Source organism: Numenius arquata, chromosome W (genome assembly GCF_964106895.1).
Source record: "Numenius arquata chromosome W, bNumArq3.hap1.1, whole genome shotgun sequence".
NCBI classification, from domain to species: Eukaryota; Metazoa; Chordata; class Aves; order Charadriiformes; family Scolopacidae; genus Numenius; species Numenius arquata.
This window is the reverse complement of record NC_133615.1, coordinates 35,251,175-35,266,474: the sequence shown is the minus strand read 5'-3', so window position 1 is coordinate 35,266,474 and position 15,300 is coordinate 35,251,175. Positions and strand designations below refer to the sequence as shown.

General features: G+C 47.2%; 1 protein-coding gene across 2 annotated transcripts in view; it reads right to left on the bottom strand.

Moving 5' to 3' along the window:
- The window catches only part of LOC141476680 (protein FAM219A-like), a 178,504-nt gene that overhangs the window by 120,545 nt on the left and 42,659 nt on the right, over nucleotides 1-15,300 (bottom strand). The window contains exon 1 of one of the 2 annotated variants that reach the window (XM_074165487.1): nucleotides 3,194-3,218. The exons of the other annotated variant lie outside the window; for it this stretch is intronic. Coding sequence (XP_074021588.1) covers nucleotides 3,194-3,218 — 25 coding nt within the window. Of the gene's footprint in view, nucleotides 1-3,193; nucleotides 3,219-15,300 lie in introns of those variants that run through there. 2 annotated transcript variants of the gene reach the window in all.

Here is a 15,300-nt window from a genome sequence, read left to right as displayed (position 1 = left end):
AAAGAGCTATTAATTCCATCCTTAGACACTCATCTTAAAAGGAGATGAGTCCATCCCTGGAGATATGTCTTCCTTTCCCCCTACTGACTACAGAGGAGGCCTGGCAACTGGTGAAGACTGCACCCCTGCCCCTGCCCCTGGAGGTGGGGATGATGAAGGACACATCAGCAGAGTCCATAACAACGCCAGTCCACACCAGGAATTCATCGCCAAGGTTTGGAATGATGCTTTTCTGCCTCAGCAGCACTGCACCTCTACAGCAGACGCACAGGGGAACACGTTACCGCCACACAACAGACTCATGACTGGCGCAGAGGGATCACAAAGCACCAGCAGAGTCTGGGCAACCACCACTGCATGCATGGATCAGGCCCACTCCCTCCAAAGAGTAAAATGGAATCAAAAGGAAACCGAGCTGGGCCAGAGACAGAGTCCCCAGTGCCAGTATGTATCTATCCCTGGCCCAGGAGCATCAAAGCACTGTCAAATATGATATGTCAAATATCCATCACTTCATATACATTCTGCAGCAATGCACAGGACTCCATAGTAAAAAACCCCAGCTGCGAGAAGACAGCATTCCCACAGCAGCTCCTCTGGAGCTGCCTCTTTGCACGAACACGCTTTGCTTCTGTGCATACTGAATGGGCACATTTATCTCTCTATAGCTCATCCACCCAGAAAAACATTTACTTGACTAATTAGCCTTTTGCTTGTGAATGCCTACGAGCACACTGAGATTCACCACAGACTTTCGCTATTGGAATTCACTTGGCAATTTTGTCCTTTTATACAAGCTTCCCTAGACTGATGCATTCAGCTACGACCCCCAACATCAAAATCTCAGCTACAGTGTGACCAGTTCCAGGCCAGATGATGTGAATAGAATAGAATAGAATAGAATAGATTTCAGTAGGAAGGGATGGGGCATCGATCACCTCTCTAGAAAGCCTGTGCCAGTGTTCAACCACCCTCTCAGTAAAGAAATGCTTCCTAATGTCCAGTCTAAACCTCCCCTGGCACAGCTTTGAACCATTCTCACACATCCTATCATTGGATCCCAGGGAGAAGAGATCAGCACCTCCCTCTCCACTGCCCCTCCTCAGGAAGCTGTAGAGAGCAATGAGGTTGCTCCAGCCTCCTTTTCTCCAAACTAGACAAGTCCAGAGTCCGCGACCACTTCTCATAGGACATGCCCTCCAGCCCTCCAGCCCTTCCACCAGCTTTGTTGCCTTCCTCTGGACGCATTAGAGTACCTTCACATCCTTCTTAAATTGTGGGGCCCAGAACTGCACACAGGACTCAAGGTGAGGCCGCACCAACGCTGAATACAGAAGGATAATCTCTTTTGAGCGGCTGGTTATGCTGTGTTAATGCGCCCCAGGATGCGGTTTGCCCTTTTGGCTGCCAGGGCACACTGCTGGCTCCTATTGAGCCTGCTGTCAACCAACATCCCCAGATCCCTTTCTGCAGGGCTGCTCTCCAACCACTCCTCTCCCAATTTATGTCGGAGTGGGAGACGGACCCGGAGTAACGATGAGTCTCAATATGAGTATGGTCGTTCTCCCTTTATTCAAGTTCACACAGAGTATATAAAGACAGACAAGCAGAGCACGCGCTAGCGACAGCTATACGATTGGCTTACAGTCTCTGTTCACGAGCCTAGAGCGCTCACACAATTAGTGCAGACCTCTTGTCCACGCGCGGGAGATGTTTCTCTATCTCCCGGAGGCAGTACCGCTTATCTCTTGCTTATCATGTAGCTACTTCTTCATACTTCTGTTTCTCAAGGACAGTTCACAGCCTCCTCCGGGCTTTCATCCCTATCAAAGACTGGGTTGCTCATTGCAATCAAGTCATGCCCTTTTTCACTCAGCCATCCCTCCACAATTCCCCTTTCTTGTTTTTGAGCAATCCAGGCTTGGTTTACTACTTTTAACATAGCTCTCTTAATACAACTAAGCACTAAACATAAGCACAGACCTATGATCATAAGGGTTATTATAATGCACAAGCCTTCAACAAGCAAGCCTACTAACCATTGTGGCATATTCCCAAACAAGTTAGTCAGCCACCCATCTAAAAACCCATGGTTTGACGAATTTTGTTTGCATGCTCTTTTAACCACTGCAACTGTTGTCCCGGTTTGAAGTAAAACCGAACCAATTTTCTGTTCTGTAACTTTACATCCTAGCTAGGCCTCCTCTAACTCTCTGAAATTAACGGCATATTGTGGAGAAAACTGCTCGTTCTCAGAGTGATAAGACCAATGTTTGTGCTCCATGCCAAGGAATGGTATGCAGGGAGGCCCTTGCTTATACTTATTGCTATAACAACCAAGGTCAGCCCATTTCGTTATTTGCCCCCTTAGAGGGTCGGAAACGGAAAAAAACGTAGAGGGGTCACATCAGTGGGGAGGAGTGGACAGGACAGGTGACCCAAACCTGACCAACTGGGGTATTCCATCCCATCTGCCCCATGCTCAGTATAAAGGCTGAGGGATCAAAGGGTCAGCCCCTTCCTGCGATGGCCGACGTCCAGAGAGGACTCTGTCTGTTCATCTGCCTTTGATCCCGATCCGTGTGTTCCTGACTCCAGAGCTGGAATCCAGTTCCCATTCGTCACTGAGTCCAGTCTGGGACTTCCCCAGTGCCTGCCGGTGATGTGACTGTCATCCTGGGAGCTTGATACGGTTTTGTATATATTGTATCTATTTCATTATTTTTCTTCTTTATTTTTATTTTAATATTAATTCTTCATTAAAGTAGTTTAGTTCATTCTAAACTTCTGAATCTCCTTATCTCTTTCTCCTCCTCTCTCCTCTTTTAGGGGGGGGGAAGGGGGGGGAAGGGCCATCTGCCGGTCCGGTTTTGGTAAATTCAGCCGAAACCACGACAGATTTATTGGCGCCCAACGTGGGGCTCGACGACTGTGGTTTGATAAGATTGCCTGAATAGTTTGAATTCCAGTTTGCTCAGGGAGAACCGATAGCTTTCACCATGTTGTACCTACAGAATATTGTATATGGTATTTTTAGAGAGCTTTGTATGAAGTTCATTGACACAGTGGTGTTAAACTGGCCGAATATATTGAAAGGTCTATTTGTTTTTTGTGTTTGGATGCGGTGGGTCAAGCGTGCTGTATTCGTGTGGATGTGCCTCCAGATGTATAATGTGGTCAGTTGGATTGCTATGGTACCTGCATATCTTGGGCATCATGTGATGGATTCTGTTGCTAATCACACTTTCGATTTTCGCTGGGGAAAGTTTACCTTGCCTCTTAGTGATTATCCCAAAGTGATACCAACGGAATTAGGGGATGAAAAACCTGTGGGCTCTTTGGAGAATGATTGTGATTATTGTTACGGTCACTTAATTGTAATAGTGGTGTCGATTTCACTGAATGTAATGCAGGCAGTACTTGCTATGAAATGTCAGTGCAGAAGTGAGCGTTGTGTGACATGCACTATTGCTGCTCAGACACAAACAGAACCAGCCCCAGCCCCGGCCCCGGCCCAAGCCAAGCCAGCGGCACCGGCCAAGGCCACGCCGACACCGGTGCCAACGGCATCGGCTGCTCCCCCACAGCCACCGGCACAAGCCAAGGCTCCGGCACCGGCGAAAGCCACGCCCCTGGCCCCGCCGACACCGGCCCCAGCGGCAGCGGTCGCCCCCCCACCGGCTCCGGCACCGGCTTCGGCACAAGCCGCGCCCCGGCCCGGCCCGGCCCGGCCCCGGTCACTCAGCAGCCGGCGGTAAAAGTGGCTCCGCCGCCCGCACCCCCCGCATCTCCGTCGCCAGCCCCTCCTACGCCCGCAGCTGCACCGGCCGCTCCGGCCCCGACAGCCAGCGCTGCCACTGCTCCAGCTCCCAACCCGAGCACTGCCGCTCCCCCAGCGCCAGCAGAACCGGCACAAGTTGCTCCGGTGACCAGGAAGCAGAAAAAGAGGTCGGCTCGGTCCCCTGCCCCTTACGACAAGGACATGCCCAAGCTAGAGAGCTCGGGAGAGGGTTCCTCTGATGAAGATGCAGGACAGGGTCCGTCTGGTGTAGATAAAGGAAAACCCCCTCTTACAACACAGTCAACCAGTTGGGCAGCCCCTTCTCAGGTAGATAGGGGAGAGGGTCCTTCTCAGCCAGCCTCGATACAGGATGATGCCTCAGATGCAGATGTAATTATTAACTCTTTGTCCTTAAAGGATTTGCGAAATCTAAGGAAGGATTTTACTCGTCATGATGGGGAGCCACTTCTCTCTTGGTTGCTCCGATGCTGGGACAGTGGAGCTAATTCCATAGACTTAGATGGTAGAGAAGCCAGCCAGCTGGGAAATCTGGCCAAAGAGGGAGGTATTGATAAAGCGATTGGGAATAAGGCAGAGGTTCTCAGTCTCTGGAGGCGACTGTTATCAGCTGTAAAGAGCAGATATCCCTTTAAGGATGATATCCAAAGCCGTCCAAGGCAATGGACCAGCATGGAGAAAGGTATTACATACCTGAGAGAACTGGCTGTGCGAGAAGTGATTTATGGTGACTGGCAAGTGACTATAAATCCTGATGAAATGCCATGTCAACGACCTTTGTTGAAAAAGTTTGTGCAGAGTGCACCATCAGTGTATTCCCACACTTTGTCAACAATGGTCTGGGGAGCATCTGATACTGATACCCCAACTGTAAATGAGGTCGCTGATAGGGTGCGACAGTATGAAGATAGTCTCTCTCGTCCCATCGGTGTTGCAGCAATAGAAAACCTGACTAAGAAAGTGGCTGAACAAACTGAGAAAGTGGCTGAACAAACTGAGAAGATGGCTGAACAAAATAAAACACAGACTGAGGCCATAGAGAATATGAATAAGACACAAACTGAAACAATGGAGAATATAGCTAAGACACAGAATGAGACAATAGAGAAAATGACCAAGGCAATAGTTGAGCAAAACGAGACAATTTTTCACAAACTGCTTGAAAAACTTGCTGAGATTGGGAGAGAATCTTACTCTTCTCCAGCTCAGGCTCAAGTTGCAGCTCAGGCTCAAGCTCCTGCTCAGATCCAAGTTGCAGCTCAGACTGAGGTGCCTGCTCAGACCCAAGCTGCAGTTAAGAGCAGAGTTGCAGCCATTAAGAAAAAACGCCCTCCTATGAGACCAACCAAAGGGAAACAGGACTCATTCCGAGGTTTCCTGTGGCTTTGCCTCTGCAATAATGGAGAGGACATGAGGAGATGGGATAAAAAACCTACTTCAGCCCTGCAGGCACGAGTGCTTGAGTTGCAAGGTAAAGCAAACAGAAGAAAGGATGGTTACATGAATATGGCTGCTCCAGTTCAGAATATGCACTGTCCCTGTCCAGACAGGAACTCACCTTGGAATTGGAGATGCTGTCCTCAGCATTAGGGTTGCCCTGCCTCCAGCCAGGAGGAGGAGAGGGATAACCGAGTTTATTGGACTGTGTGGATTCGATGGCCTGGCACATTAGAGCCACGAAAGTATAGAGCCCTGGTGGACACTGGTGCACAGTGTACCCTAATGCCATCGAATCATAGAGGGACAGAATCAGTCACTATTGCAGGAGTGACAGGAGGATCTCAAGAACTGACTGTACTGGAGGCCGAAGTGAGCTTGAATAAGAATAAATGGGAAAAGCATCCTATTGTGACTGGCCCAGATGCTCCGTGCATCCTTGGCATAGACTACCTCAAGAGAGGGTATTTCAAAGACCCGAAAGGGTATCGGTGGGCTTTTGGTATAGCAGCTGTAGAGACTGAGGGTGTTACACAGCTGTCTACCTTACCTGGCCTTTCAGATGACCCTTCTGTGGTAGGATTGCTGAAGGTTGAAGAACAGCAGGTACCACTTGCTACTTCCACGGTGCATCGACGACAGTATCGCACTAACCGTGATTCTTTGATTCCCATTCAGAACCTGATTCGTCGGCTGGAGACCCAAGGAGTGATCAGCAAGACTCGCTCACCCTTTAACAGCCCAATATGGCCAGTGCGCAAGTCTGATGGTGACTGGCGTCTAACAGTAGACTATCGTGGCCTGAATGAAGTCACACCACCACTGAGTGCTGCTGTGCCAGACATGCTAGAACTGCAATATGAACTAGAGTCGAAGGCAGCCAAGTGGTATGCTACAATTGACATTGCTAATGCCTTTTTCTCTATTCCTTTAGCAGCAGAGTGCAGGCCACAGTTTGCTTTCACCTGGAGGGGTGTCCAGTATACCTGGAATCGACTGCCCCAGGGGTGGAAACACAGCCCTACTATTTGCCATGGACTGATCCAGACTGCACTGGAGAAGGGTGGAGCTCCAGAACACCTGCAATACATTGATGACATCATTGTGTGGGGTAATACAGCAAAAGAAGTTTTCAAGAAAGGTAAGAAAGTAATTGAGATTCTTCTGAAAGCAGGTTTTGCTGTGAAAAGAGGTAAGGTCAAGGGACCTGCACGAAACATCCAATTCTTGGGAATTAAATGGCAAGATGGTCGTCGCCAGATCCCAATGGAGGTGATTAACAAAATAACAGCTATGTCCCCACCTACTAACAAAAAGGAAACACAAGCCTTCTTAGGCGTTGTGGGATTCTGGAGAATGCATATTCCAGGTTATAGTCAGATTGTGAAACCTCTCTATGAAGTGACTCGAAAGAAAAATGAGTTTGTGTGGGGTCCTGAGCAACGACAAGCCTTTGAACAAATTAATCAGGAGATTGTGCGTGCAGTAGCACTTGGACCAGTCCGAAGAGGACAGGACATTAAAAATGTGCTGTATACTGCAGCTGGAGATAATGGCCCTACCTGGAGCCTATGGCAGAAAGGACCAGGGGAGACTCGAGGTCGACCCCTGGGATTTTGCAGTCGAGGCTACAAAGGCTCCGAGGCCAACTATACTCCAACTGAGAAAGAAATCTTGGCAGCGTATGAAGGAGTTAGAGCTGCTTCAGAAGTAATTGGTACTGAAGTACAGCTCCTCCTGGCACCCCGATTGCCAGTGTTAGGTTGGATGTTCAAAGGTAAAGTTCCTTCTACTCATCATGCCACCGATGCTACCTGGAGTAAGTGGATTGCCTTAATCACACAGCGAGCTCGAATAGGAAATCCAAATCGTCCAGGAATTGTAGAAGTGATCACAAACTGGCCTGAAGGCGAAGATTTCACAATGCCACGAGAGGAGGTGGTAACACGTGCTGAGGAAGCCCCGCCATATAATGAACTCTCAGATAATGAGAAACAGTATGTTTTGTTTACTGATGGATCTTGTCGTATTGTAGGAAAGCATCGAAGATGGAAAGCTGCTGTATGGAGTCCTACACGACGAGTTGCAGAAGCTACTGAAGGAGAAGGTGAATCAAGTCAATTTGCAGAGGTAAAAGCTATCCAGCTGGCCCTAGACATTGCTGAACGAGAAAAGTGGCCAATACTCTATCTTTATACTGACTCATGGATGGTGGCAAATGCTCTGTGGGGATGGTTAAAACAATGGAAGCAGAGCAACTGGCAGCGCAAGGGTAAACCCATTTGGGCTGCTGAATTATGGCAAGATATTGCTGACCGGCTGGAAAAACTAGTCGTGAAAGTACGCCATGTAGATGCCCATGTACCTATGAGTCGAGCCACTGAGGAACATCGAAACAATCAGCAAGTGGACCGAGCAGCTAAGATTTTCCAGACAGATTTAGACTGGGAACATAAAGGTGAATTGTTCTTAGCTCGATGGGCCCATGACACTTCAGGTCATCAAGGAAGAGATGCAACGTACAAATGGGCTCGTGACCGAGGGGTGGATTTAACCATGGACGCTATTGCGCAGGTTATCCACGACTGTGAAACATGCGCCGAAATCAAGCAAGCTAAAAGGTTAAAACCTTTGTGGCATGGAGGTCGGTGGTTGAAATACAAGTATGGGGAGGCTTGGCAAATCGACTATATCGCACTCCCTCAAACCCGCCAGGGTAAGCGTTACGTGCTTACAATGGTGGAAGGAAGCAGCGGATGGTTGGAAACCTATGCTGTGCCCCATGCCACTGCCCGGAATACCATCCTGGGCCTTGAAAAGCAAGTCTTGTGGCGACATGGTACTCCAGAAAGAATTGAATCTGACAATGGAACTCATTTCAAAAACAATCTTATAAGTAGCTGGGCAAAAGAACATGGTATTGAGTGGATATATCATATTCCCTATCATGCACCAGCTTCTGGAAAAATTGAACGATACAATGGATTGTTAAAAACTACCCTAAAAGCGATGGGTGGTGGATCCTTTAAAAATTGGGACAAGCATTTAGCTCACGCTACTTGGTTAGTTAATACCAGGGGATCCATCAATCAAGGTGGTCCTGCTCAATCAGACCTTTTACATATTGTAGAAGGGGATAAAGTCCCTGTGGTGCATGAAAGGAATATGCTAGGGAAAACTGTATGGGTTTTTCCTGCCTCGGGCAAAGGCAAACCCATTCGTGGGACTGTTTTTGCTCAAGGACCTGGATGTACTTGGTGGGTGATGCTGAAGAATGGAGAAGTTCAATGTGTACCTCAAGGGAATTTGACCCTGGGTGAGAATACTTAATTCCGAGTATGATGTTAGTTGTTTACAATACTAACAGTGTTCTATAAGTGTTTTTCAGGATGAAACCTAGGCGGATTGATCAAGTGGCGTCTAGTAAAACTTCTCCGAGATGGACATGTTACCCATGGGCACGAACCACAATGAATTTCACACTGTCTTTCCTACCCTGAGAACCTGATCTACTGTGAAATGGACTTAAGCTTTTGTATATAGAGATAAATTATAACTGAGTGATTTACATATATCTATGTATATATGTATGTATGTATAGATTTTTTGGATCATAGTAGTTGTAATCTAAGCATGATGCAAATGGTATGGAATAAGGGGTGGAATGTCCCGGTTTGAAGTAAAACCGAACCAATTTTCTGTTCTGTAACTTTACATCCTAGCTAGGCCTCCTCTAACTCTCTGAAATTAACGGCATATTGTGGAGAAAACTGCTCGTTCTCAGAATGATAAGACCAATGTTTGTGCTCCATGCCAAGGAATGGTATGCAGGGAGGCCCTTGCTTATACTTATTGCTATAACAACCAAGGTCAGCCCATTTCGTTATTTGCCCCCTTAGAGGGTCGGAAACGGAAAAAAACGTAGAGGGGTCACATCAGTGGGGAGGAGTGGACAGGACAGGTGACCCAAACCTGACCAACTGGGGTATTCCATCCCATCTGCCCCATGCTCAGTATAAAGGCTGAGGGATCAAAGGGTCAGCCCCTTCCTGCAATGGCCGACGTCCAGAGAGGACTCTGTCTGTTCATCTGCCTTTGATCCCGATCCGTGTGTTCCTGACTCCAGAGCTGGAATCCAGTTCCCATTCGTCACTGAGTCCAGTCTGGGACTTCCCCAGTGCCTGCCGGTGATGTGACTGTCATCCTGGGAGCTTGATACGGTTTTGTATATATTGTATCTATTTCATTATTTTTCTTCTTTATTTTTATTTTAATATTAATTCTTCATTAAAGTAGTTTAGTTCATTCTAAACTTCTGAATCTCCTTATCTCTTTCTCCTCCTCTCTCCTCTTTTAGGGGGGGGGAAGGGGGGGGAAGGGCCATCTGCCGGTCCGGTTTTGGTAAATTCAGCCGAAACCACGACAACTGTTTATGAATTGATTCGCTGTGATCGGACAAATTCATACAGCACATGCCTTCAAAATCCTCACAACCATGACCTTGAGCTAATGGCAAAAAGTCAATTGCCGCTCTATTCTGCAAAATTACGTGGCGTAAGCTATTTTGATCTCCTAACAGAGTTTCTATTACCTCAGTGGTGACTTTAGCTTGTTTTTCAGCCCAACAAGCTAACCGTCCTGTCTCCTTCAAAACTCTGCCTGCCGCTGCCCCAGGTACAAACAAGGATAAAAACACTCTCTCAGTGGGACTGAGCAAGGTAACGTCATCATTGCAATTTGGTGGGAGACCCGTGACCGCCCGTTTCGTACGTGCGGCGTTTTCTCCCTTGGTCACATTTTTCCACCAGTTTTGATTTGGGGCCAACAACGTTAATTTGCCAAGATAACATGGACCACCTATCACATTTTTCGGAATTCCCTGCCATGCCCTGTCACCACATATCAAAAACACGTCTGGCGGCAAGGCTTTTGGGGTGCCATTGTTCCAAATTTGCTGTTCCCCTTTTGTTCCAACCCCAAGGGCTCCCAGTCCTTGCTTTGATGTGTCATTTGTGCCACAAAATGCGCCTTTATATCTATAGTCATAGTAGTTTGCTTTCGGAGTGACGTTTGTCCACCCCGTCCAATTAAATGATCGATAATAATTTACGCCAGTAAAGGCAGGTCCTCCAAAAAATATGCAGGTTTGAGTCCAGTTCTGGGAGACATTTCCAATTCTCATTGATCCTAACAGTTCTAATTCTTGAGGGTCCCAAGGCAGCGTAACATTCATGCTATTAAGGAGCGTGGCACTACAATTACTAACGCTCTGGGAATTAGTGCAGTTCTGCTTACTATACTTGCTAAAGTCTTCTACCTTAAAACCAGGTACTCCTATCAAACATGTCCGAAAAGGCTCTGTAGCAGAGGCAAGCGATAGACAAAAGGCTTGTTGTCCTGTCTTATTCGCCCAGGTAACCCACATGTTTTCCCTAGGTTCAATCTTGTGGAGGGTCATTACCGCCGGGATCAATATCCCCAGGGTCAGGATCTTGAACATCTTGGTTGTCAGGCGGATCATGCCGAGTCAGAGCAGGTTTTACAGCTCGACTGGGCACCCACACTGGACCGCAATCTGTGGAGACACACATATAACCTCGACCATTAAATATAACAGGAACAGGCCCCATCCAAATTCCAGAGACTGGATCTCTATACATCACTTTGAGTTGCGGGAGTATTGTTGTACTATTGAACTTAAGGTTTTGATGGTGAATCATCACTGGTGGTTCTTCTCGATCACCCATGAGACAGAGAAAGTTCAACGTAAAGAGCACACGATGTAGCCTTTGCTGAGCATCTGTCTCTACTCCCTTTTGTTTACCTAGATAGTCCTTCAATACTTGATGAGTGCGTTCCACTAATCCTTGTCCCGTAGGCGAATGTGGGATCCCTGTCGTGTGATCGACTCCCCATCTTAGCAAGAACTTTCTAACCTTTTGACTAACATAAGCAGGCCCATTATCAGTTTTAATGCATTCAGGCACTCCTAATACAGCAAAGCAAGCAAGCGTTTACATACATGATGTGCCTTTTCTCCGGGCAATGCGGTTGCCCAGATCATTTTTGAAAAGGTGTCAATGGTCACATGTACATACTTCAAGCGACCAAACTCTGGGATACGTGTGACATCCATCTGCCATAACTCTAATGCCTTTAGTCCTTTTGGGTTCACTCCTAACCCTATTCCTGGGCCATGGCTCCCACATTTCGGGCAGGCTTGGATAATGCCTCGAGCCTCATTTTCTGTTAAATTAAATTGTCTTTTTAGCCCTTTTGCATTTTGGTGAAAATTCTCATGACTCTGCCTAGCTTGCTGAAATTTATCCATAGGGGGCACATGACACACTGGACTAACCAGGCTGTCAGCAAGTTGATTGCCCTGGCCTAATCCAAGGTCTAGCTGATGACTACGAATATGGATAACACAACAGGCGGCTGTTCATTGGTCAAGTACAGATCGCAACCGAATAAATAAACTCCCCAGCCTAGGATTAGCTGTCTCTCTAAGTAGAGCGTCTTCCAGGCGTGGCACTATTCCAGCCACATATAATGAGTCTGTTACTACATTCAAGGGAGTGCTTAGCCAATTGTTCAAGGCCCAAACTACTGCGGTTAAATCCAATGTTTGAAGGGAATCTCGAGGTTGTCCCTCTATGATATGCTGACATCATTGATTTTCTTCCTGCCAAACACAGGCTGCACGCCGCAAGCGTTTGCCTGCATCTGTATACACAGTGATACCATCTGACAATGGGTCTTTCTGCACCTTCGGTCTTTCTAGCCACTGATTTCTTTTTAGAACTTGCCACAATTTCCCTTGTGGCTGTTGTGAATGCACTCTCCCACTGTAGCCTAACAAGGCCTCTTGCATGGCAGCGTCATTACGCAGCCACCATTCTAAATCTACAGCGTTAACAGGTATGCTAATATCCTCTGGTTCTTTACCACTGATTTCTATGATTCGTGATCTCCCTTTTCGTATCAATTCACCTACTGCTTCAGTTCGCGTTTGAATGCTCGTTTTTGGTTGTACACTTAAGAACACCCATTCTAAGACATTGAACACATTCTCCTTTGTTACCTTCCCTTCACATTTGTCAGTGGCATCACCAAAGGAGGAGAAGAGAGTAGCAAGTTCCCCCTTTTTGTTTTGCCACTGACAAACGACTGCATATGGTGAATCTTTCCCATTACATATTATCAGAGACACTGGCAACATTAAAATGCGTCGAGATGACCACGTCGATTGCAGTTTTTGTGCAATTTGTTGTAGCGCTGCTTGCTGCGTCGCCGTCAGAGTAACGCCGTCGGCTGGATGATTGCTTCTCAATAATTCTGTTAAGGGTGCAATGTCGGTATTGGAGATGCCAACACAGTTCCGCACCCATTGAATGTCTCCAAGCAGGGTTTGGACATCAGTCAGTGTGCGCAATTGAGTCGCGAGCTCGGTTTTTTGTGGTCGAATTTTGGAGTCTATGATGGACCATCCGAGATATTTCCAAGGGGCTGTGCGCTGCACCTTTTCGGGTGTGATAACAAGCCCTTTTCTTGATAATATGTCAGTTAATTGCTGCAAAGACTCTTCAGTGAAAGGCTCCTTTTGACAACAGAGAATATCATCCATATAATGATAGATTATTGTGTTCGGCCATTGGTTCCGAAGTGGTTGCAGTGCCCATGCTACGTAAAGTTGGCATAGCGTGGGTGAATTTTTCATCCCTTGTGGTAAAACAACCCATTCATAGCGGTCTGCAGGTGAGGCTTTATTTACTGCTGGTATAGAAAAGGCAAATCGCTGTGTATCTTGAGGGTGTAAGGGAATGGTAAAGAAACAGTCTTTCAAGTCCACTATCAATATATGCCATCCATCTGGTAACATATTAGGGGAAGGCATTCCAGGTTGTAATGCACCCATAGATTGCATTTGTGCATTAACCTTTCGTAGGTCATGCAGAAGTCACCATTTCCCACTCTTTTTTGGGATTACAAAGATGGGCGTATTCCATGGGCTAACAGAAGGTTTTATGTGGCCAGCTGCAAGTTGCTCGGCAACTAGCTGTCTAGCGATCTGCAGTCGCTCTTCAGTCATGGGCCACTGGTCAACCCACACGGGTTCATTGGAGGTCCAAGTTAACGGCGGGTTGGGCGACTGCTCTCCAGTGCCCATGACTAAAAATGGCTTGTAGTTAAAACTGCTCCAATTTGGCTTAGAACATCACGGCCGATTAAGGCTTCTAATGTCCCAGGTAAGGGTAGCACGTATACCTTGAGACTTACTTGCTGGCCTTCTGGAAATTGCAAATGTATTGGCTGTTTACTGATATAAGGTGTAGACTGTCCTCCAACGCCTGCAATGGATGACGTTGGTAACTCTACTGACCAACTTACAGGCCATGTAGCTCGGCTTACAATTGTAACATCCGGTATCCAGCATTGCCATAATTTGCTTAGACACACCATGCTGTGAAATGGTTACACTCATCGTGGGGCGCTGGTCCATTTTTGTGGTAAAACACACCGCAGGCCCAGTGGACCCAAAGCCACGATCACCACGATAGACATCTGATTCTGGCGGATAACCCAATGGATTGTCAATAGCGACTATTTGCGCAATTCTGCTACCTTTTGGAATAAATAAAGGCGGACAAACGGTGTAGGCCATAATGTGGACGCGACCAGTATAATCTGCGTCAATCACTCCAGGCAGTACAATCAGTCCCTTGATTCCTGCTGACGACCGGCCTAGTAACAGTCCTCCAATAGCACTGGTTTGGTGAAATAAAGGCCCTACAGCATTGCTAGGAACTTTCTGGACATTGGAGTCAATGAGGGTAACATCTATTGTGGTTTCCACGTCGATTCCCATGCTCCCTCGGGTTGCTGGTTGGTGCTGTTGTAGAAAACCTTTGTCTTGTTTTGAGGGTTTATTTGTTTCTGCACGCGGCCTCTCCCCACGCTCGGCTTCCAGTTTCCCGTACAGACTTTCGTAGCATGAGTATTCTTTTGACACTTGTCGCACCATATGGCACCGCGACAGTTGGTTCTAACATGGCCAGACTCACCACAGCGGAAACAACTTCCATGGAAGGGTTGTCCAGGTGGCCGTACTTGCTTCTGCTGGACGATTGCGGCCAAGGGCTGCATGAGTTCTCGGACAGCTCCTTGAACTGCTGCAGCGACTGTGGTGCTTTGTTTTTGAGCTTCAGCCCTTTCTACTCTCAATAACATTTCTTCAACGCCTGCTCCTTTTGGTAGACTGGCTAGAATTTGCTTGGTGGTCTTATTGGCATTGTCAAAAGCCAATAGTTTGAACATCTGTTGTTTACCGCTGTCATCTAAATCAGGGTGATTCATGATTGCTTCCCACAGTCGGTCAACAAAGTTAGTATATTTTTCTGTAGTTCCTTGCATCATGGTACCAAATGACGGAATAGTAGATCCTGGGAGGCCGAGAAACGCCTCTAGGGCAAGTTGCACCGATCGCTGTAATAGGTTTGCTGGAAACGTCAACTGTACTTGCAAGTCACTAAATTTTCCGTGCCCTGCGAACATCTCTGCCGTGACTCCATGGAGGGGGTCTCCCTCCCCTTGTCTTCGAGCTGCTTCATTCATGGCTCGTTGTTGCCAGGAGGACTCCCACAACAAATATTGTGTTGGAGTAAGCAACAGTCTCATTAGGTTACGACAATCATATGGACACATCAGATCAGCAGAAAAAATCCAGCTGACAATTTGTCGGGTAGCCTCAGGTTTTACTCCATAAGTTGAAACGGTAGTGCGAGCTTGTTGTAAAATTTTCCAATCATGTGGTTCCCATTTGCCAGTATTGTTTACATGTACGACGGGACACGCGAGAGGTGGAGTTCCACCCAGACTAGCGGCTGCTCCCCACTGTCCTTCTAGTATAGCGTCTCTAATAATGACATTCCAGCGTGCAGTTCTCGGAGGTGTTGAGGGATTCACTAGCCATGGAGGCATGTTATCATCCTTCCTCGCCACACGTAAATCTAACTCCTCGAGGCGCCTTAAAACTGTCTGTAACATTTTGTCTGTGGACAGTT